The sequence below is a fragment of the Cardiocondyla obscurior genome, linkage group LG04 (genome assembly GCF_019399895.1).
Source record: "Cardiocondyla obscurior isolate alpha-2009 linkage group LG04, Cobs3.1, whole genome shotgun sequence".
Classification (NCBI taxonomy): domain Eukaryota; kingdom Metazoa; phylum Arthropoda; class Insecta; order Hymenoptera; family Formicidae; genus Cardiocondyla; species Cardiocondyla obscurior.
The window spans coordinates 8576277-8599860 of record NC_091867.1 but is presented as its reverse complement, the minus strand read 5'-3'; the positions used below and the strand labels follow the sequence as shown (position 1 = coordinate 8599860).

General features: G+C 43.9%; 1 protein-coding gene across 22 annotated transcripts in view; it reads left to right on the top strand.

The window, feature by feature from the left end:
• Heph (polypyrimidine tract-binding protein 1 heph) overlaps positions 1 to 22943 on the top strand; it is a 349521-nt gene extending 326578 nt beyond the window's left edge. For 21 of the 22 annotated variants that reach the window (XM_070655595.1, XM_070655603.1, XM_070655611.1 and 18 more), the window contains 9 exons: positions 385 to 436; positions 3965 to 4023; positions 7141 to 7360; positions 8666 to 8880; positions 11090 to 11123; positions 12685 to 12777; positions 13028 to 13244; positions 13337 to 13478; positions 13692 to 22943. In XM_070655595.1, coding sequence (XP_070511696.1) covers positions 385 to 436; positions 3965 to 4023; positions 7141 to 7360; positions 8666 to 8880; positions 11090 to 11123; positions 12685 to 12777; positions 13028 to 13244; positions 13337 to 13478; positions 13692 to 13760 — 1101 coding nt within the window. In that variant the 3' untranslated portion in view covers positions 13761 to 22943. The remainder of the gene's footprint in view (positions 1 to 384; positions 437 to 3964; positions 4024 to 7140; positions 7361 to 8665; positions 8881 to 11089; positions 11124 to 12684; positions 12778 to 13027; positions 13245 to 13336; positions 13479 to 13691) is intronic. The other variant, XM_070655605.1, reaches the window with a different exon arrangement.
• Positions 22944 to 23584: the final 641 nt, after the last annotated feature.

The following is a 23584-nucleotide window of genomic DNA, read 5'->3' as shown; positions in this document are numbered from 1 at the left end:
CGTTGTCCCGAAATAAATCGCTTTGTCGTAATATCCGCACCAATTATTTTGTAATTTCACCGCTCACGAAATATCGTCGGTTTGCCAAACTCATAATTTTCGCCGGTCACGTGTGCGGCGACACGATTATGACAATTGTAGCCCCGTTAATTACGAAACTCAATCGAGATAGTTTTTCGCAAAACACTCGCCCCCGCCTTGAATGCCGCCGATTGTTATTCCCAGCGAAACACAATTACGATTATACAGATAAATTCCTTTATTTTTCACGACCACGTTTTCAAAATAAATCGTTTGAGAAATGAAAGTCGTGAGACAAGACTTCTTGCAGTTTCTAAATCGATTTCTTTTTTTTTTCTCAAAGACTCTCTTTGTATGTTGCAGATTTTCACGCGCTTTGGCAAGGTTCTAAAGATCGTCACGTTCACAAAGAACAGTAAGTACCGTTTTTAGTATGCGTATCGTTGCTGTGTTACGATCTAGTCTTCCATGCGTCATAGAAAGGAACGAATGAGCATTCGCGAGCTGCGTGGATTTTGCTCCCGCCAGCAGACAGGCCGTGCACTACTTCTATACCTACTTTAGTGCGCTTGAAGTGCGTTCTGTCCTGGCCGCCCGTCTTTATGCGCACTTGGCGTCGTTAGTGCTTTTAGAACTCGCGCCGAGAGCCCCGAAGGGTGTCTCTGAAATCCACCTTGATGGCGAAATCGGTCTCGAGGCGAACGCACGATGCGCGAAAATCGAGGCAGCATTCGTTACTTAAATTTTCAACAATTTGTAAGTAGAAACGAACCGCGACGGCAAAGGAAATTTTCAAAACCAACGCGAATGGGTGTCTTAAATTTTTTTTTTTTTTTTTTCTTTTATCTCGGTCGAAATCGTTCTCCCTTACGAGTGGAGGACGGGGAAGGTGTCACGCGCGAGCGGAAAGAAAATTTCAGAAACGATATTTTAATTACCTCTTGAATAACGTAAAACGGATTACGCCGGCGCTGTAAATAGCATAAAAGCAAAATCGTCGACATCGCTGCGAAAGCAAATTATGCTTTACCATGTTATTCCGGCTTGCGACGAGCCCCGGTGTTTTCAAACGAGCGAATGTAACAGAAAAAACTTTTCAATGAAAAATTTTTCCGCGTTTGGTTACCACCGCGCGCGCGAGAACCGCATCTGCCGGCAAAGTAAACGTTATCATCGCGATTATCGTTACCCCATCGTTCGACGGACCGCAATTGTCGTGGGGATGAAAAGCGCGAGCGGAAACACGCGCGCTGCTCCTTTTTCTGACGCTCCGTGACGTCGCGGGGAAGTGGGTGAGGCCCCTCCGCCACCGCCAAGGGGGCGAGAGCGCTCTCTTTTTCGCTTCCGCAATTCAGATTCGAAAATTAAATAACATCGCCGCGAGCCCGAACCTTTGTTTCGTATCATACGCGCACCACGTAATGAAATAGCAGTCGGGGCTGCGCGAATTTGACGTACGTATGCGAGATTAAAACTCGCGAAATTGCAATTGCCCGGGCTGCCTTGCGACGTTTCGTTTAATTGAGATTTAATGGCAATTATAAACCCCGCGGCCGCGCCGCTCGCGTATACGACCGGACGCGGAAAGCGCGAGCGACGGTGGAATTCCGTGATATTAACTTCGCAAAACGTCCAAAGTAATTATTTATTTATTTTCGTGTAACGCAACTGGACGTAGCACACGTTCATTCGCACAATCGGTCAATTCATCGCGGAGCAAATTAAATATCCGCAACTAATTATCACTGAACGACTCGTTAAATTTTTATTGGATACATCAATCTCGCTACGTTTTTAATTTACTGTAATTTGGGATTTTTTTAGAAAAAAAAAAAAAGAAAAACTGAGCGAACGGAGGCGGTAGTTTTTCACAGTATATTCTTTGATATCCCACTGAATATAATTACGCGATGTTTACCACCGAAAAATTTAATCAATCATTTTTCTTAATTCACATAAAGCTCACGAAGCGGCTCAGAAAAATAAAGGGTTTCAGCAAAATCACGGCCACCGCGCGCGCGCAAACGTGCTCGGGTTTTAGCGTATTATTGTAAAGAGTTCCATTATCACGGTGGAACAAATTCGAAAATGAAATACCGTAGCCGCCGGCTGGAACTTTGGTCAACGCTGCTAACGAAACAATTCCGGCTTTCCGGCCGCACGGGAAAAACGTATTATCATGACAGAGTTAGTTTCTCGCTGCGCCCGCGCACCAAATTAACAAATCACCGCTTTTTATACCACCGGGACTGAACGGTACCTCGAATACCGCGTTACGCGTTTAACGCCAAAAAAAAATATATCGTTTTCTGTTCTTCGCATCAAATTTCCAGGAATTTACGCATTTTGTAGTTAAAGCAACGTGCTCGATAGGGTTTAGCGCGCATTGCGCTTCCAACAGGTTTTACGAAATATTGTGCGACTCACATCTTTCGGTTCCGCGTCCTTCCTGTTACTTTGAAGATGCTTCGTGATTGCTCGGGGTTCAATTTGATCGGTGCCATACGCGTTGAACGCAAATCTTAAAAAGTTGCACGGCGCGCCACTAAAAAGTAGAATGAAAAAATAATCAAGCGTTTCATTTTGCATGCTTAAAGTATACAGTTATAGTTAGCATATAATTCACATACAATAATAAATTTGGATAATTAAAAATATTGGATGGAATTACCTTTTGACAAGGAGAGTACGGAGTCTGTTCGCCGTGTGGTACGTGGGCGTATGGGTGTTAATGACTCGATCTCCGCCTGAAGAATGTCGCGATCAAGGCCACGCTCGCCGCTCGTCGCTCGCCCGGCTGACCAATGCTTATGTAGATTCTCCGAGCAGCTTGGGTCTCAAAGCAAGTCAACACGCTGGAAAAGAATTTCATGCCGATTATTCTGGCAAATATTCTGAACGTTATTCCAATGTCTCGTCAGTTTTAACTACCTTACTTATCAACTAGGTATTTTACGAAAATACAAAATATAGCTTACTTTTGAGGTTGCTTCGTCGATGTATAACGCGTCTCCGAAACTTCATGTTTCTCTTGGGACGTCGAGCCGGATTCTCTTTCGCACACGAAATACTCTCCACACTCGCTTCTCTCGATCTTTACCTGAAACAGAAAACAAGTATTTCAATCGCGTCGGCCAACAACTTACGATCAGCGATTTATTTTCCAGCGCGTAATTAACCTATGCATGCCGCAATGCTTCTCCGAGGCTTCTTTCTTTTCTTTGGTCATCGGATGCTGGGGCCGGATTATCGGCGATGACCCGCTAATTATGTCGCGTCAGCCATTTTGTGCAAGCGCGCGCGAATTGCGCTCGTCACTGAGAAGTTTGTTGTTGGTCCACGCGATGGCGCCAGCTGTGTCGTTGGTCACTGGCAGAAGCACGAAAGACAGAGACAGAGAGAGAAGGACAGATAACGCTGAAAGTAAGTCAACTGGCTTCTTGACCTACGTTCAGACTATCCCTACCTCGAGTGCTGGGTGGCTGACCGCGGGTCCGTTGCCGCGCGCGAGCGAGCCATGTTTACCGCCGAGATTACTGTACGCCGTGCGCGCAAAATCACGACGCCGTCCACGCCGCCAACGCTCGTCGCTCGCTTGCATAAAAGTATTAACTCGAGTATATCGCAGTTTTCGTAAGTACAATCCCATCTCGAGCAAGCTCCGATCGAACTAACGAATGATAAATCTAATCTTCAAATCTAACGATGATTTTACTCGTCGGCGAAACTACATAGGTTAAGCGTAGTCATACCGCCAGCACAGGATACTTATCTTTTTGTGGGCCTGTGTTATTATTAACGATCATTGCGCCCGACTCGCGAATGAACTCATCGGCCATCCTGACGGCATTTTTGCGATCTCGAACGCGACTCGTGCGGAATACTCGTAAAGCTCACATATGGACGACGTGGTCTCATGGTTTTTATCGTTTCTCTGTTCCAGGCTCTTTCCAGGCACTAATACAGTACGCGGACGTGCTGTCGGCGCAGACCGCTAAATTTGTAAGTATCTACTTGACTTGGCTTCCACTCCTAGCCAACCACCCCGTGCGGCTTCCCTTTATTTCATCTTTCCGCCATCGGTGCGTTCCGCTTCCTCCTTTTTTCTCGTTCTCGTCCTCTTCTCTTTTCCTTTTTTTTTTCTCTTTTTCCCTCCCTTTACAGCTACTTTCTTCCACGAGCTTATCCGCCACGCTCTCGCGGGACAGATCAAAATTTTCCGCGGAATATCTCGCGCGTCAGGAAAATATTTCCCGTCTCTCCCCGCTTATTCCACGCCGAAAGCCACGGCGCGCCCGTTTAATTGCCGGAAGTAAAGCCCGATAAATGTAATCGAAAGATTGATGGCGAATGAAAGAATCCCCCACGGACGAGGATTGGAGAGAGGAACGAGAGGATCGCTGCGCGGTTAGTCAGATACACGGTATTTCCCCGGATTTATGGAAATATCGGCTGCTTTGCAAACCAAATTAATTCTTGAAGCAGGACTACAGATGCGCGATCGATCCTGTTGTACTCGCTCTGCTCCTCGCACTCGGCGCGAATATCCATGATACGGATACTTTAATCGCGGTACCTCCGTTTGTTAAGAAAGAATACGGTACTGTTGCAGTTCGTAATTATTATTGCGATTATTCAGCCCGCAGGATTAAAAACGCCACATCCCGATGATAACTACTTCTATTTTTTCTTTTCTTTTAAGGAGGTTGAGAAAGCCGTAGCATTAAACTTGCCGCTGCTTAAGGTACCACGAGTTGTGTCTCTGACGTAAATTTGGTTTTACCCGTAGTTCCCTGCGTAATCGTTTCGTGTTCCCGTAATCACGATTTGAAGTATCTTACGTGGTTCCTCACTATTTTGACACATAACTACCTCCATTCTTTTCTCTCTGAAAAAAAGCGGAGAGATTTTGCAGCATTGAAGCGAATATTGCTTTGACAAAAGACGGAGAATGTGCGTGTAATTTATGTTCGAGATTTCTTTTTATTATGACTATTACAATTAATTCTTTTATATAAAAAAAATCCATTTACATCGGTTTTTTTTATTATTTTTTTTTATAACAATGCACGTTGTATTATACAATAGATTATTTCCGAACTTTTATGCTGAATGGTTTAAGAAACTAAAAGAATTCTAAAAGATTTTCTCAAAAAGAACCTCGAATTAACTCCTTCGGATTTTTGACTGTGTACGTTAAGTTTGGGTTTTTTTTTTTTTTTTCCTGTGTTAAACATTTCTTCCACCTCTCTCGTTGGAATTTACTGTACATATCTGTAATTCGTGTACTCAGCTTCTCCCGGCTGTCTTATGAGTGTTTGAGATACTCGATAACTTTGTGACGTGAGTGTGATCCACTTCGGTCGTCGTGTAAATACCGATTAGTGTGTGCACTAATTTATTTTTCTACTCGGTCGCCGGCTTTTAAAAGTCGCCGCTCAGTAATCGATTTACGGTACCGGCGCGAAACGCGGAAACGTTGCCCGGCTTCATGTTTGAACGTACGTTTAAAGTACAATTTAGAAAGCGTTTCTGGCGATCAGAAAAGACGGGCGGATCTAAAAGGATTAGCGAGACGCCTCTTGCGCCGTTTCCGCGACACCCGCACGTGGAAGTTGCATTCGGAATTAACCGCGCCGGCATACTCTCTCGGGATGTTGCTGCGTTGTTTTACACCGAGTAACGACAAGCCATCGCGAACGGAAACTCGCCGGAAACTTTCGTCCCTTCCCGCGCGTTCAGATCCTCTCACTTCCCCTTGGTCCTCGTCGCGCCTTCAACCCGCGCCGTAAGCTCGGCGCCGTGGACTAGTAAACCTGTGCGCTGATCAAAGGGAAAATTAATTCGCTTGAAATATACCGGTGTGCCACTGCGAGCCAACCGGCAGCGCGTAAGACTGAAAATTAATTCAGCTTTGTTGCGGATATCGCTCTTCTCCAATTCTCTCCACCTCTTCGCTGATCCCACGCCACTTCTTTTTTTTTTTTTCCTACTTTTCTCGCCGCGCGCGGCGTTTCGCAGAAACGTACGGAACTACCCTGCGCGAATCCGCAGGACGAACCCGTCCGGATCACATTACTCAAAGATCGCGGCTCGAGTCGAATGTACTTCGCGAAGGGATTGTCTTTTTTTGGTCTTTGGTTCTTTTTTAAAACTGCGGATGAAATTTCTGCGGCGCGCGGGCAAAACGTGGTCGCTTCACCGGCGAAATTGATTCATTTCGTTCTCTTCGATTGTGCATTTTTGATGACTCGCCGACTGTGAACAAACCGCCTGAGGAGCAGAGCGAGAAAGAGCGAAGCCGTGCGCGCATGCCGAAGGCTCGCGGCGCGGGCCGACCCGCTAATTATGTACGAAATTCATTAGTCCGTGTAAATATAGAGCGGCTCGGAACACACATGCCCGCGTGATACCCGAGGGGGTAAACGTGGACGGCCCGGCCTCGTCGTGCAGAATACGCACTGTGCTCAAACAAGCGACCTGGACCGGCTTGCGGCCGCATTAAGCGCACGAAACATTTGCGCATGACAACCCGCAACGTAAATTTCATCATATGTCTCGGAAGCACTCGAATTAATACTGTGGAAGGTCCGCGGGAATCCGGATTCGCAGCCCCTCACGGATCTTATCGCGACAATACCGTGTTTGTTCGTGTAAATCCTTTTTTTTTTTTTCTATTTATTCGGCGGTTATGTTAATTTTGGGTCCTTCTCAAACTTCTTCGCTTTTGAAGCTAACGTCTCGTTTGTTGCCCTGATTTGTTGCAATGCTTCGTGAAAGTTTCTCATCTTTGACAATGGAACTAATTACGCACTTTTGCTTTGATAAATTCGCGCGATAAAACTATTGTAAAAAAAAAAGAGATCTATTTTATAGTTTTCTTATTTAAAGTAAAAGATATGTAATTAGTAACTGAGCACTTGTCGAAATTTTTTATGAACGAATTGACAGGAAATTGTTGGTAATGCGACCGGATTAAAATGATACAAAAGGTCGATATGAATTCACGTTTGGTCGTTGTCACTGTACTTTTACTAGCCGCCGTGTGTTATAACTTATAAATTTAAGTGTGCTTATTTCTTCTCATTTAACAATGAATTTTGTAAATTTCTTGTGCAGTCGCTCGACGGGCAAAATGTCTACAACTCCTGCTGCACGCTGCGCATCGACTACAGCAAGATGCAAAATTTGAACGTTAAGTACAATAATGACAAGTCTCGAGATTACACCAACCCGAATCTCCCGACCGGCGACGCCAATCTGGATGCTGCGTCGCTCGCTCTAAGCGGCGAATTGCTACTCATGGGTCCCGGTTCTCAGCCGCGTGCCAGAATACCCGGTGAGTATTGTGAAATTCGTTCCCAAACTACTTTTATTCCGATTAATTTCGGTTTGTTCAATATTATAAAATTTTTCAATATTTTTAATTATAAATTTATTAAAAAAAAAAAAAAAAAAATTTGCGTAAGGTGTAACAATAGTTTTTAAAACTTTTTTGAGAAATTTTTAATTAAAATATTGAAACAAGAATAATTTTTTAATAATAATGTAATCGGTGATAAGTTAATTTTGAATGCTTCTGTGATAATAATATTCGGCAGTAATCGAATATAATTCGCGTCAAACCGTTTTGCAAAATGTATCGTCATTAAACGCTCATTCCGATGAGATTCGATCGAAACAATTATGAATAGACTATACACAAGACGCGTAAACAGTGGGTTACTCTTACACGATTTTGTGCATTAATAACCCGATTAATGGTTATGAATATGCAAGCAATAGCTCGTGACAGGCGAGCTTTACAGAATTTATCGCCGTTATATCGTCAATTTCGAATGAATTCGAACGTTTTTGTATTTTCTTTTTTTTTTTTATACCTATATATAGTTTTTTAGCGAACGTAAAAGCTCGCGGAGCTTTGTGAAAAGTACAATTGGGAGGTTGATCGGCCAATTAGCGGCGCGATCGCGCGGCGTTACATTTATCGGAATTAATTACATTAGTAGCGATACCGATTTTACGTCACTCTGACGTCGAGCTGAATTATTATTATTATCTCGCGACGGTGGAAGCAATTTGCCGGCGTTTCAAACTACATCCTGTCCGCTGCGTGCGCTGGTCGGACGTTATTATTTCCTCGGATAAATTAATTAATTAGTACAAAGTGCCGGGCGAGCGATCCGGCTCCGAATCGCCCCGGATTTTTGCGTTTGCACCGCGACGACAACGCTAGTTTAAATTACACGCCCGGCCCGGCGCTTGTTTGGATTAAATTAATTTCACGGCGTTGTTGTTGGTGTTTAATCTGTAACGATGTAATCCACTTTTGCGTCCTATCTCGTTACGCAAACAGTCCGTTGATGACTGAGGATTGAGGCGGCCCCCCCGGTGACAGTCGGTCCCCGAAAACCGCGGCGGGGAGGGTCGATTAATTAGACGCCGAGGAGTTTCGGCGGCGCTCGAACGGAAATGATTATTCGACAGCTCGTGCGGTAATTAGAAGCGCGAGATTTTCACGTTTCGGACCTCTCGACTCTTCGGACCTCGCGATTCTTCTACTAGAACTTCCGCTCTACTTTTTTTTTCTTTATCTTTCGTTGCAATGTTTACAATGTAATAATGTCGTCTGAACTTCCTGAAGTAGAGTCCATTGCAGGGGCACCGGGTGTGCTGCCCACGCCCTTTGCCATGCACGGCCTCGCATCACCCTTGGCCGGTCCCTACAACGGCGTGCCCCCGGCCGGAGGGCTCGCCGGTCTCGGCGGATTTCCTCTCGGCGCGGCTGGTCTAGGAGTCCGGGTCCAGGGAAACGCGCAAGCATCGGCCGTGCTGCTTGTCAGCAATCTCAATGAGGAGGTAAGTACCGTGATACTCTCGAGCTCTCACCTCTCTTCCTTTGCCCGAGGACGACGTGCCTAAGGACGAGAGGCCGCACGAAGACGCCAAGAAGGTGATAATGCGCGATGAAAATCCGGGAGTCTTTAGAAAAAAAAAGAAAAATAATAAAAAATTGGAAAGTTTCTCGCGATATCTCCGATTTAAAAATCCTCCGGCAGCTCAACGCCGGAGTTCGTTTTTTTACGCTCGGAAATTTTCTTCGCGCATCGTCTTCTCGTCGATTAAAATCGCACTGAACGCGGCGGAAGTGGAAAATCCCGCGTCCACCTATCCATCGCGCTCGTTTAATTCTTCGTTTCGATTCCTACGGACTTTGTTACCGGGCCTGGCTCGAACGAGCTCCTATTGTATGAGACGACGAATGTAGGCGTGTTTCTAGGCACAACGTCTAACGAAACGAAGCGTTAAACGGCGCGTACAATAATGGGGGGGTGGTTTCGCGTCGTTCGGGTAAACCTCGACCAGCACTGAGAGAAGTAGGGCACCGCCACGTACGAATAAGTCTGTCGTACGCAAGTAATGTATCCGCAGTGTGGCATCTGTTGTATCTTCATGCAGTACGTATGCGCGTGTGTGTGGGAGTGTGTGTGTGCATTCAAGCCTTAGTCCGCTGTAACTCCGTCGCAAGAACATTATCGTCTTGCCCGCCGCGACACACGCACACATACCGTGAATCTCCACTTTATCTCTCTATATTTCTCTCTCTCTCTCTCTCTCTCTCTCTATCTCTATACCTTCTCATTTGTTCCTCTTTACTCTCTTCTCGTTCCCCGTTTCTCGAGGCTCTCGTACCCTCGTCACTCGACCCTAGAAGACCGCACGCTATTTCTCTCAGTGCGCAACACGCGGAACCGACCCCTATCCCGTATACACGCACGTGCATACACGTATAATTACACGGCCTAACGAGCGAGTTACAACGTAGTGCTACGTAGGCGAACCCCGCAATCTCTCGATTCTCCAGCTCGATCTTTCCACCGTGTCGAGGCTTCGGTCTGATCTCGCCAACTATGAACTCCGAGATGGAGGATCAGCTCGCAAACTCCGCGACGTGCACAACCTGTGATCGCTAACGTCTACGGGATGACGTAATCTCAATGCTTGCGCTTGTTACCGAGATTGAAAATTTACACAAAAATCGCCGAGTATGTGAATATTATTAAATTTTGAAATTTAATGCATATTAAAATCTTTAATTTAAAAAAAAATAAATAATGGAGTATCTCAATTGTTTCAAAGATCGAAGATGGTACGTTTCATTTATTTTTCTGAGCGACAAAGATTTATTTGGGACAACCGAAAATTCTTTTTTTTTTTTTTTACAAGTGGAAAGATCGAGCCGCGATGCGTATGCGCCTTGTTTCGTCACGAGATCTTTGATTCTCCCCTTACTTGCCCCCGCTCATTTTCGAAACACATACAGATCACTCCAACGTGTCACCATCCCGCGCCCTAATTAATTCGTAGCGTCGTCGACTAAACGACGTTACCTTCCTGCGAGGCGACATTCATCACGATTCCACCTACGCGCCACTTTAGCTTACGATACTCCGCGAAGGATCACGTATCTTTAATATTTACTATCTGGTACGCTTATAATCAATTCCTCGTCTTTGCTGAGAGTGTTTATGCATGCCCGTGCTATCAGCTCCCGTGCACGAGCTTAGATGTAGCGTCCAATAACAAAAACGGGCGGACATTATCGCGTAAGAAGTATCAACCGGGATGATGAATGTCGCCTCTGCAAGAAACTGTGTGTCGACGTCACACTTCGCAGCTGCAACTTGTCACTACTGTACTATAACTGTGTGTCTACTATCGTTGTGTCGCGCACAAGCCTCGCGAACGATCACTCTCGATCGTTCTGAATTTTTTCAAAAAAGAAAAAAAGGACGTGTTTTTTTTTCTGTCATCGAAACTCGTTAAAAGTCGATCGCGCGGACGATTATACCGGGTACGCCGTGTAAAAAAAGGCGACAACCAAACTGCTCTTTTTTTTCTCTCGTATCTCCTGTCAATTTTGCACGAAGCTTTTTTTTTTTCCTCGCAGCGACGTGTAAACCTTTTCAGCTTAAAAACGCGAATCTTGTGCGCACATCAACACTATACATTTGAATCCTATTATACTCGCTGACTACTGACTGGACTCTGTCTGTTCTCTGTGTAGATGGTCACGCCTGACGCTCTCTTTACCCTGTTTGGTACGTCTCCACATTTATATTATTAATTATATTACATTATTAATTATTATATTTACACCTCCCCCCGCGCTCTCACGCAACACACAAAATACGGAACGCGGACGCGCGACACGCGACATATACATATGTACCGCGGATATCTTGCTACTCGCGCGATTAAACGCAAAAGGAAAAAATAAAAATAAAAAATACAGAAAAGAAAAGAGATGGAAAATGGCAGGCGAAGACAATCGTCCGAATCTTTCTTTCGGTCACGTAGATATTCCTCGCGACGAGCAAGACAAAATGTGTACACGCACAAAACGAGCACGCCAACATAAAATCTTTCATACGATTGTCACGTCCGAGATTTACCGTTTCATACCGGAATAAAAAGAGAAAATGAAGAAAAGAACCTTTCCTTCTTCCTCGGTTAAAAAAAAAAAATTTTTATTTTTATGAATTTTTTTTCACTCTTTTTTTTCTTTTCGGCAACTCACTCAAAACTTAAACATCGCCATTCTTCCTCTCTCGTAATGTTTTATTCTCGTGATACATCCGCCATATAACATATTCTGATTAACGTTTAATCCGTACTCTTTCGATATTTTCGTGATTTCAACTTATTTTATTACTACAAGCTGCTCCATTCGCAAATTCATAAATTCACCGTCATACCGTCATCAACCATCGTCATGCCGGTCATTTCGACCACCACCGAACACGTTCTCTCACAATCTCTATTTCCAAGCATCTCTTTATACAAATTATTTCATTAATATTTTATTAATATCAGTTCCACACAACCTTAATATTACGTAAGCTTTCGCTTATTTTACGTAATTCCATAGGAAACTCACTATTAACGAGGCGTGGCGACTCGGCTACGGTCGTGTTTTTCCTCTCCGCGAGCGATTGTTATGCAGATTTTCTCTCGGATAATTACAGACGAACGTACAAAAGTCACGTACTGTGTTACGGGGCGCGTTTTAAAAAATTATTAAAAATTTCCAGTCCGTCCCGTAGACATCCATTTTTCGACTTTTAGCCAGCGAAAATTTAATTCGCCTCGCTCCGTAGCCGCGTAATATCGAAAAATGTAGAATTTAAATGAATTAAACTGCGTGGAAACGCAAGTAATAAATTGTCGCTGTTCCGTTTATGTTTAATGTGTTTTATTTTAATAAAAATCTATTATAAATATTAATAATTGCAAATTTACTTGTGCACATAATAACTTGTAGTTCGTTTGGCTTTTTTCTTTTAGCAAAATTGTTATTAAAAAGGAACGTTTCGTGAAAAAGGTCACTTTACAATGTATCAATGTATATAATTAGAAAGTCAAAATTGTTTTACTAATAAACCGGCTGAACTTTGTATTCTGAAAGTAATGCTTCTAGCCGATTCGCTCGCCTCTTGCATGTCCCGATTCTTAGATTCGATCGTACCCCGATTTCGGCCGGCCGAACTATTGTCCCGTTCATCTTCGATAATCCTTAAAGCAGCCTTTCTTAAAAGAATCAGCGATTTATTGCTACCGCACGAGTTTTACTAAAGAAACATTTGCCTATTGTGCACGTAGGCGTTTACGGGGATGTACAGCGTGTGAAGATCCTCTACAACAAAAAAGACTCGGCACTAATACAGATGGCCGAACCTCATCAGGCACTTTTAGGTGAGTGGAAACATTTTTAGCGAGTAAAACGATAACTCAAAGTTGCATTTTATCGTGTAAATTAATAAATTCGTTAAAATCTACTCGTGAGAGCAATTATTTTTATAAACTAAAATATATAATTTTTTAACGCGAGAAATCGAAAGATATACGGCTTCTCGTTTCACAATTATATTGGTTGCATCGTAATTACAGCGCAATCAAATTGCGATACATCAATAATTAATTAATATTGTTATCTATATAACAGCGTTAACCCACATGGACAAATTAAGAGTGTTTGGAAAGCAAATTAAAGTAATGCTGAGCAAACACCAAACTGTCCAATTGCCAAAAGAAGGCCAGCCAGACGCGGGCCTCACGAAAGATTATACCAACAGCACCCTTCACCGATTCAAGAAACCCGGCTCGAAAAATTATCAGAACATCTATCCGCCAAGCGCGACTCTGCATTTATCAAACATTCCGTAAGTAATCCAGCAGTAATACAATAAAAAAAAATGTTTTACGTGGTATTTTTTTCCTTGGCGGACCAGCAACATTTAATTTACTCTTTCAGGGGTACGGTAGCGGAGGAAGAGATCAAGGATGCTTTCACAAAGAATGGTTTTACCGTGAAAGCCTTCAAGTTTTTCCCTAAGGATAGGAAGATGGCTCTCATACAGATGCCTAACATGGACGATGCCGTGGCTGCGCTGATCGTAAGTCACTGTTATTATTATCAATAGCGTTACAGCTAAGGTTGCAATTAAACTCTTGATGAAGGGCCAACCTATATAAGTCTTGCCCTTCTTGTTTCATTAATTATAATTTTTATAGGAAAGTGTTACGAACTCCTTACTTAATTTATTTTCCAAAGAAGCTTTGCTTTTAAAATTAATTAATTTCTGTTATTATTCGATCTTCTGCTCTAGAAAATGCACAACTACCAGCTTAGCGAGTCCAACCATCTCAGAGTGTCGTTCTCCAAAAGTAACATCTAACAAGAATCGCCACCGCACGAGCAGCAGTGGTACCAGCCGTACGCCCTAGTCCCCCTTTGGTCACCCACTTCGGTCTACGACTGATGATTCCGTAGTTGGATCTGCTCAGGTGCTCATCCGTTCCTGCGAGAATCGCATATACTGTTGTCGGCCGGCTGCACTGCACGCGTGACCTACGTAGGGCTGCGTCGGGCACTCGGACTTTGAAGCAGCACAAGCGGATAGGAGCTACCTCGTCCGAGCGAGCTTAGGATGCTTTCGAGGCCTTGCCCTTGTTATTGGGACGTCTATATATACGGCACGCACCTATTTCTGCATCCGGTTGATTCTGACAATTCGAGGGTCGCTAGGGTGTTTGGAGATGTACCAGGGCTGCAAGCGCTCAAGTTAGATGATGAAGAGACAAATTTGCGACGGCCTTCTTGAAGGTAGTTTCCGGTGCTGGCTTTCGTGCGCATTAACGCGATAATTTAATTTTAAAAATGTGAAGAATTTAAAAACAAAAGCTAAGGATCGCGAGGAGAGAAAAGAGAAAGAGAGACGAATAGAAAAAGATAATAACGCCGCGACAAATCTATCATTTTTGTGAAAGCCAGGACCGTCGCGGGGAAAGGGAAACTTAAGGAGAGAAAGTGAGAAAGAGAGAGAGAGAGAGAGAGAGACATATATATGTATATATATATAAATATGTATATATATATATATATATATATATATATATATATATATATATATATATATACACATATATATGCATATATGCAAATGAGACGAAAAGCCTAGCAGCCGGGCTATAGAGAAAGCATGCGTAAGAGAGGAAAGAGAGATTAAAATTAGACAGGAGCGAGGAATCAGCGCAGTGTGGCAAACAATCCTCGACTCTTGTACTGACGCTAGGGAAGATAAGATATATTATTATACATATAAAATTCATGATTGCGCGGCCCGGACCGCAACAGTGATTACGGTTAAGAATTTTTCAAAGTTACGTGGACACAAGGGCGACCTTCTCGCGATAAGCGCGCGCGACGGCGTCCATATATCACAGTTCGGAAGTAGGTTTCCGTAGATCAGCGTGTACGTTCAACGAGCGGATGAGGCGAGAGCCAAGTGGAGATAAATGGACCGCGAAGTATCCCGACGTTCGTCGTACGTTCACGCGCGACGCGGCGGCCGACAGCCGTGAATCAGCAACGTTCCCCACGAGACAATCTTCATTCTTCTGACGACCAAATACATGTGCGACCGAGCGTACTTCTTCGTGGCTTCCGTTCCGTTCGAGGGCGAGACAATACGATCGACGATGCTGATCGATTGAGTACGACGGGAACGACGTATCTAATTAACCGGGTATCTAAGTAAGAAAATGGCCAATGTCACGGGACCTTTTGCATGCTTTCACGAGGTACTACTATTTCGCCGACGAACCGATCGCCTTCGTTGATGTTACATCGCGGAATTAGCAGTGGCCGGAATCGAGGGAGAGACAGTTGGAAGTGGCAGAGCGCCACAGGTCGGCTTTCAAAATTCTTCCCGTATCCGTTACTTATCGCGATTGGTTGATCTGTTCGTAAGGCGAAAGTGAAGCAATTATCAAAGTCGTTCGTTGCGTGCTGAGAGTTATTCTAATTAGGGTACGCCACTCTGAACGTATCCGGCTCGCTCGACCTACCGTTTATGCTTCTTCGCGTGGTGAGTTTCTCGCTCCCGAAGATACTTGCAGTATTCTCGACTGTCCGGCGAGGTCGAACGCTTTTTAGGCAAGGTCGAGCGGCGCCTGAACGCTCGATGGCTGAGGCGAGCTTTTCGCTTCGAGGCCCACGCGGCGCGTTTGTGCGCGTCATCGTACGGTCGTCACAGATGGCATTTTTATAATTTGTACGTTTCAGTTTTGAAAATAAGTATTATATCGCACCCGCACACGTATCCGCGTCTTTACGAGACCGTACATTTATGAAGTTATACATACACGAACATGAGATACACGCAATCATGCACGCGCCGCGCGCGACAAAATTAATTGTTTTAACCGCCCTCTGATTTACATTCATACATACACAAACAAGAATACACACACAGACGCATAGATACAACTGAATGCGCGCAGATTTCTTAGTTAGAATAGATGCTTAGGCATGTGTTAGGATCTTAATCGTATAGTAAGCGACTAGATAAGTAATTGACTAGGAGAGGAAGGAGTGAATCGTTGAACATATCGCTAATTAAAAAGTTTGCAACGTGCGGGGCGCGCGCGGAAAGTTTGCGCCGACCGTGACGGATCGGCGTGGCACTCGGGACGCCTCGAAGATGACTCGCGTCGATGAACGATATCTGTGTCAAAAGAGGAGAACTACATCCTATCTCTGTGCCAATGATAGCTCCATCGTTTGAGTTACATGCCCCGATCTATCCCATCGAGAGTTCCTGATATCAAAGCATTCCTTCAGTAGTTGACGATTGAGAGGATGCCCCGTAAATACAAACGAGTATCTCGAGGAAGTATCAAGCATGTGTAGATAAATGCTCGAGATAACTGATCATAGTTTGACGAATCTATTTGCAATATTAAGTCCCCCGCCGGACAAACCGATGCATAAATGCGCGAATACGGGAGAAAGACAAATAATAATAATTAAAATGGTATTTACGGGGATTTAGTAGAAGCGTGGCAAGATGCGGAAATAGATCGGGACGATTTTCGAGGTGTCTGGAGTGCCGTCGAAAAGCGCGAGGCGGAGTTTTAATCGCGCTGCAAAATTGAGGATAATCGTTCTCATTTCTATCACGAGTGATAATCGGGAGTCCTTAAGCGGTGTGGAATGTGTTCGCGCGCGCGCCGGCGATGCTCACGGGTTTCTGTCTAATCGACGTTCTGTTGGAGTCAATTAAATTTTACTGATATAACATAACTGATCGTAGAGAAAAAGTAGGAAGAGGAATAACGCGCGTTGGAAGAAGACTGTTATGCGAAGGCGTAATTGGGCGAGCGAGAAAGAGAGTAATTGCGCGAGTGCGAGAAAAATAGGAAAATGAAAGAGTTGTATTCACGTGAGTGTAGCGTCGCGCGACTCTGACGGATGAACCATAAAGGGATGAGAAAGAAGGTGTTCCTTTAAATCGAGAACCGCGTAGCGACCGTACAAGGCAGGGGAAATGACGGAACTGTATAAAAAAGAAAAGAAAAAAGAAAAAAAAAATTAAAGCGAATGCCGGCTCGGGCATGGTGTGCGGTTTGTGCCAAAGTAGGCTAGCAGTTACAAATTCTAGAACGGGATCTCTTGGGTAGCAGTGCGAACGGGATATCCCTGTTCGATCGCGCGGACGCCGATCCCCGGGTGTTATTCGTCGTCGCACGCGACGTTATAGCACCCTTGATCGGCGGTCTCGCCTTGATCGAATACCGACCAATCAGCTAGTTTAGAGACGTAGCGAGTAGCCGGCATGAGCGAAGGGGCCAGTCTTTGCATCTATGATCTGTGTCTTTCGGACCTCTGATACTACGTTATTTACTTCGACTGCATTTATACGTTCTTTAACCGGACACTCTGGGTTCCGAGCACCCGGACTGTAACGTCTGTCACACGAGAGGCAATCACTTACACACACGCACACACGTACAAGTCATTAAACATCAAACAAAAAAGTACACCTGCACAAAACGCCCACGAATTTACATATAGCGCGCGATGTAGCTTTCATTTGGCCGAACATGATGAGAACCTTCTCGTTTTAAGTAGCCCGCTTAGTTCGCAGTATTGATTTAGGAATTCAAGAAGCGCTTCTCGAGCCTGTGCTTCTACTTTATCTGTTACGTTCGGATCGTTCTTCGCGCGGCACCTTTAAAGCGTCTCGAACAGCCCGCGCGCGCTAACGTTTATATGTTCCGTATCTCCTTGATTCTTATTGCATATCGCGGAACGTAGCGTGAGAGTGCTACAAGGATGGGAAAAAAAGGGAGGAAGAGAATGTGCGGGTGCTTTCCGTACAATTCTTACTTTCGGCACGAAATATCGTCTAAGCGTACCTGAACAGCTCGCACAGAGAGTGTTACTCGATTTCCCGAGCTAATATATATGTATATATATATATTTATATTTTTATATATATATACATATATATTTCGATTTATACATAAATATATATAAATATATACACATATATCTTTTTCGCGAATCGCAACGTCGAGCACCCGTTCACGTCAGATTGCTAATTACACTTTGTCGCTTGCCGACCGTTCTTTTAGCACATTCCTGCTGACGCGTGCAACACGCGTCCGCGCACACATCTACATGAAACACAACATACGTGATGATCTTACGTAAGCACACGTACCCAGCATTTTATCTTAATTATTATATATATATATATTTTTTTTTCTATTTGCCTTCGGAATTTTTATAATCGCGCAAACCCCGATCTTTTTCTTCTTTTTTTTCTTTTGACATCCACACCACGCTAATGGTGACAATCAGCTCTTCTGCTCGCAGAAGAAATTCGACGCGAGGTTTCTTTCCAAGCGTTATGGCCAAAGCAACACGTTTCACGAGCGGCGCGAGCCGTTTCTTTCCGTGATGGACTATTCTTAGTAGAAATGTCGTACCGGAAACGGGGCAGCTATATACGGAGCTGTAGATATCTACAGGGTGCCCGACGTTAAATCGCACGTTCACTCGGGTTTATTCTGTCGCCGTTACGACCTACGTTAGATCGGCCTTCCTCCTTTCCGCACGGATGGTCCTCGCGTGATAGGCAACGAAGAAAGAAAAAAAAGAAATATTGAAAAAAGGAGGCACCCTGTAGACGGATAGATCGACTATATCACTAGCTGGGTTGAGGGGGGCCGAGGTGAGGGTTGGAGTAGCCAGCACTCGCTACATGGTGTTGTAGATTATTCAGACTCCGAAATTTCCCCAGACTCGTCGCGCGAGGAATCGGCCGGCAGTTCAGCGAGGGGGTAGCTCGCTTTCGTCCCCCTCGCGACGTGGACTCCTTTCGACACGGTGTACGGGACTCTAATTATAAAAGAAAGAAATTAAAAAAAAAAAAAAATTAAAATAAAAAAAAGAATGATTTCCAGTCAAGATTCTGTAAACGAACGTCAACGGTTTTGTTATCCCGACGCGATGCCCGTCTTCTCGTCGGGGCGTAAAAATCTCGTCGGCGAATCTCCCGGTTCGCCGATCCCGGGGCGGAGGGTCGCGGCACGAAAATCGACGGCGCGGCGACGTCGGTGAGACGTCGCACTCGGACCAAGGAAATTCGGAGTCTGGTAGAGAGCCACGTTAGTAGACGAAGCTTAGCCTACACACAGGTGATACACACTGACCTATATATGTACGCGAGCGTATAAAGAAACACATTCGCGTCTTGAATGCGAGACCCTTACACACGCACGCACACACCACCATCATTATCACCACACACGAACAGCGACACGGACTTCTATCTATTATATATTTGATATATCGCATTGTAACAGGTGTGTCCAAAATGCGCAGCGGCTGCATCCCGATAATCTATATTTTATTAATAAGGGATAAGTCTATATATAGGGTTACTAACGTGTTACGGATTATCACATAAATTAGAGAAAAGATTAATCTATATAAATATATATAAATATATATTATATGATACGCGGCGAAACTCAAGTACATAGAAACGGCAGATACGGACACGTACACACACATATACACAATATGCAGCGTTAACGTGATCGGACAGAGGTGTGAGGTATTAAAGTATATGTATATGATGAGGTTTAAATGACTATATCTGTGCTATCTTAGATATATCGTTGAGAAAATTATCAGGATGATCTGCTTGCCTAACCGGGGCCTTAGGCGTCGTTTATACCGAGAAAGAAACGGATCTAAAAGTTGACGCGTCGTCGGTGCGATCCGACGACGGTATCCTTATTATTCCGCGTGCAGTTTCCTTTTTCTTTTTTTCTTCTTCCTTTTTTTTTCTTTTTACTTCTTCTCCGTGTCTTAGCGTTAGAACGTCGCGAATTAGCGGAACGAATCGCGAAGATCTTGTTACGTTTCTCAGCTGCGAGCTTACGGGCGGTCCGTCGTGACTCGCAGGTGACTTCTTCTCCTAATATTAAGAGAACGATCCGTGTTACAGTGAGGGGCGGTTATTAGTAAGAAAATACTTGACAGTTTTGACATACGGCATATACTGAACACACACACACACACACACACAGAGAGACTTATGGGGAAACACACAGCTCGAAAAAATTTAAAATTAAAATAAGTGTACGTTAGTTTGTCGCGAGAGGCGAGAAGCGTTTAAAAGACACGCGGGTTTCCAAAGTGCGGACGAAAAGAGCAGCTCGTGAACCGATGGGCATTTTACACGAGGGATGAAAAGGATCGAGATAACAACCGATCCGCGATGACGACACGTAATGCTAAATAAAAGTACTCACAACTGAGCGCTACCTCCGTAAGTGCTCTGAGTGCCAAAGAAAAAATTCACAAAGATGCTTGCCTATTTTATCAAACCGCCAATAATACCTCCCTTATTTAGGTGAAACTGCCGAAGTTTCAGACTTGGTTCTCTCGGATTGCACCCGCCACGTCAGCTGTTATTTCGATCCTTTGGCCGCGAGTGGGTGAAAAGAAGCCACACGAGGTCTTCTCCTTTCGCGTAGGCATCGTCTCGACGTGCGTTGATCGTATGATACGCAGATTATTATTCGTTGATGTGCCTGTTGACCGAGTAATTTTGCGATTTTTTTTTTTTTCTTGCCTGCTCTTTCACGTGAGTCACGCCGGTTTAGATCTCGAGGAAAGCGTGACAGATTTCGTATAGAACCGAGACTGTATCGCTATCGCCATGCCGATGTAACAAGGTATACCACGAGAGAAGGCGAACGTAGAGATAAACGTACAATTAAAGAAGCCTAATTTTCGAGTCGACAAAAAGAGAGAGAAGGAATACAGCGAGATGAGGATGAATCCGCCTAGAGCCTCTCATGACGAGACACAACACCTCCGTGTAGCCGGGAAATGTAAGGTATCCGTTTGGTTCTTCTCGATTAGCGCGCGTACAAAGAACGGCGCGAATTAAAAACAAAATCCTCCACGTTGCAAGTCGACGTGAGTCGTAGTAATTAACTTAACCGATGAATCGTTGAAGCGACGTGAAGTCGTCGAACGACGGGAAGAGGCGGAGGAGAAGAGGCGCGGTTCTGTTTTAGCGAATTAAAAAGAAAAAGGGAAAAAAAGAAAAAAATGAAGCGTTCGTAGGGTCTTAGACTCGTGTAGTAGCCCCCTTTCTAATTAAGCCTCCAGACTTAAGTAATGTGTATAGTTAAATGACAATCACTCGACTCTCTGTATCGACAATTGACGAAGGGAATCTCGGAAAAGCCGTGATAAGCTGCCTACGCACCGAACTCCTTTCTTCGCGTTCCCTTCTTGGTCCCCTTAATCCTCGTCCCCCTCTCCCCCCTTATCACCCACGCTCCGATCGTGGACGTTCTTTCTTCGAGAGAATTTCACCGAGCTGGCGGACAACTAAGAGCGAATTCGCAACCCAAGAATTGTATATAAAAAAAATGAGAAGAGGAAACAAAAAGATAATTAAGGCACGTTAATTTCTTTCCAGCTCGCGTCGTTGTCGCGAATTTATTTATCCGAAAGTATCCAGATTCGTAACTTAGATCGACGTTTCTCTCGCAAGATGGTTGTCGGGAGGATACTTTTGTATCTTTGTGACATTACGTGGTTGATAAACTTATCTGATGAATTGCCTTTTAAAATATTTTAGCCGCATCGTTGAATATTCGATTAAGTTGACTCGTTAACGAGACGAAATCTTATAAAAATTGTTCGCGTACGAATTAATATTGAAAAATTATTTATCCGATAAATTTGTGAAGTTTTAAGTAACGTCTTTAATATTACTTATTCATTCCCCGTGATTTAATGGCAAAATCTCAGGTTGTACATACACTATTTCTTCGCTCTAAGCTTTTTCGAGCCACCTTGCCATCTGTTTTTCGCCTGTTCGTAAAAACTTCCATGCCTGTCAGTGACAATTCTGCCTTTTAGCTCTCAAACTTTCCAAAATTCCGTGCCCAGGAAGATCCTTGGTTTTCTGCGCGTACCTTCCTTCTTTCCCTCGTCTCACAATTTGCCGTTCGCCGATCCGATCGACAACTGATGACGATTCCACACGTCGCTCTCGGTAAAAAGAAAAAAAAAAAAAAGATGAAAAGAGATCTTTAATCTTTGGAAAGACATTTCTCTGTTATTTGCAGAGACAGTATTTGAGCACGGTCGATGAAATCTGGAATCTTGCGCGAAATTGTCCCGTCAGAAGCTCGATCGTCGGCGAGGCGCTCTAAAAGCTGATAAATCTTTATAAAAATAATAAAATAAAAAGATATATATGTGAGAGAGAAAACCAATCATGGGCCAGGAATTGCGTTGCAAGTCACAATCAGCTCGTCTCCGGCAAAACAGACAATTTTCTTTCGACGAGAACCATTGTCAGAGCGGGCGTTTTACGGTTAAGCTCTTTCTTAGTAAGTTCGATTAGGGATTAGTCTATCGGTAGGAAGGCGGAGATCTCGAGTGATCATTGTTCTTTCTTTTTTTTTTTTTTTTTTCTTTTTTGTTGCGCCCTGCACCGCGGTGCGAATCGCGATGGAAGCGCGCGGCAGGAGAAAGGAAAGGAAGTAAGAGGAACAAAAATTTCAGGGAACACAGTCGTAATCGTGGAGAAAAGTAACGAAAGGAGGAGGGGAGAGGGAGAAACTCTTTCTCCAATCGTAAAAAAAAAATTATTGGCGGAACGATTGTTTTATTGTCGGTTAGCATTTACGCGAGACGCGCGCACATCCACTCGTTCGCATTTATCATACATACACACGCATGCATGATGTACACGTAAGGATATACTGTATTGAACACTCGAGGATGTATAATTTTTTCGACACGCGTGAAACACATACGATTGACGATCTTCCACGTGCCTTTTTTCTTTTGGCGCGACACGCTCACACGGGGAAAAAAAACCGAAACACATGTACAGCGTACGCCGACGCGATATTGTTAACAATTATCGCCCACGACCTTTTTATAGCTCGACTCTTGGACCCCAGCTCCCTTTTACAAAAAAAAAAAAAAGAAAAAGAAAAAGAAAAACAATTTTTTTTCGCGATTTTCCATCCCGACAGATCTGGAGACGTCTCTCACCGTTCATCTGCCGCTGAGAAGATTGACCGTCATTAACGCGTCACTTTGTTCCATCAGCTGTATATCGCTCTGAGTTTCGAGCAGTTAATTTTTTTCTTCTTTCTTTTTTTTTTTTAATACAGTTTCCCGGTTTAACAATAATTCGTTTTATCAGTCTCAGAAAGGTGTGTTACACGAGCGTAACTTTTATGCGAGTTGGAGATGACTTCGTTAATGAAACTAAATTAAATCGAACTAACGATTTACGAATCTCACCGCGCGAAAGCAGTTCCTTTACGTTATACGTTTGTGAAATTACCTCAGGAAATATTTAAGGGAATGTACATATCACACGAAGAAGTTCGATCGCGCGTCTTCCAGATCTGTCTGCGGTTTAAGCGTTTTACGAATATTCCCGTTCTATCACTTTGGCATTATCGGTATTATCATCGTTCACTACTTCTTCCCGCTAAAGCTATCGTAATTTTTTGTCTCTTTTTTTTTGCGTTATACCCTTGCGCTTTTTATCCTTTACTTTTAATCTTATTTTTATACTTTTTAATTGTCGCCACTGCGACCTTTACTGTTATTAGCGCTAATTAATATTAATTATCTACTTTTATTATAATT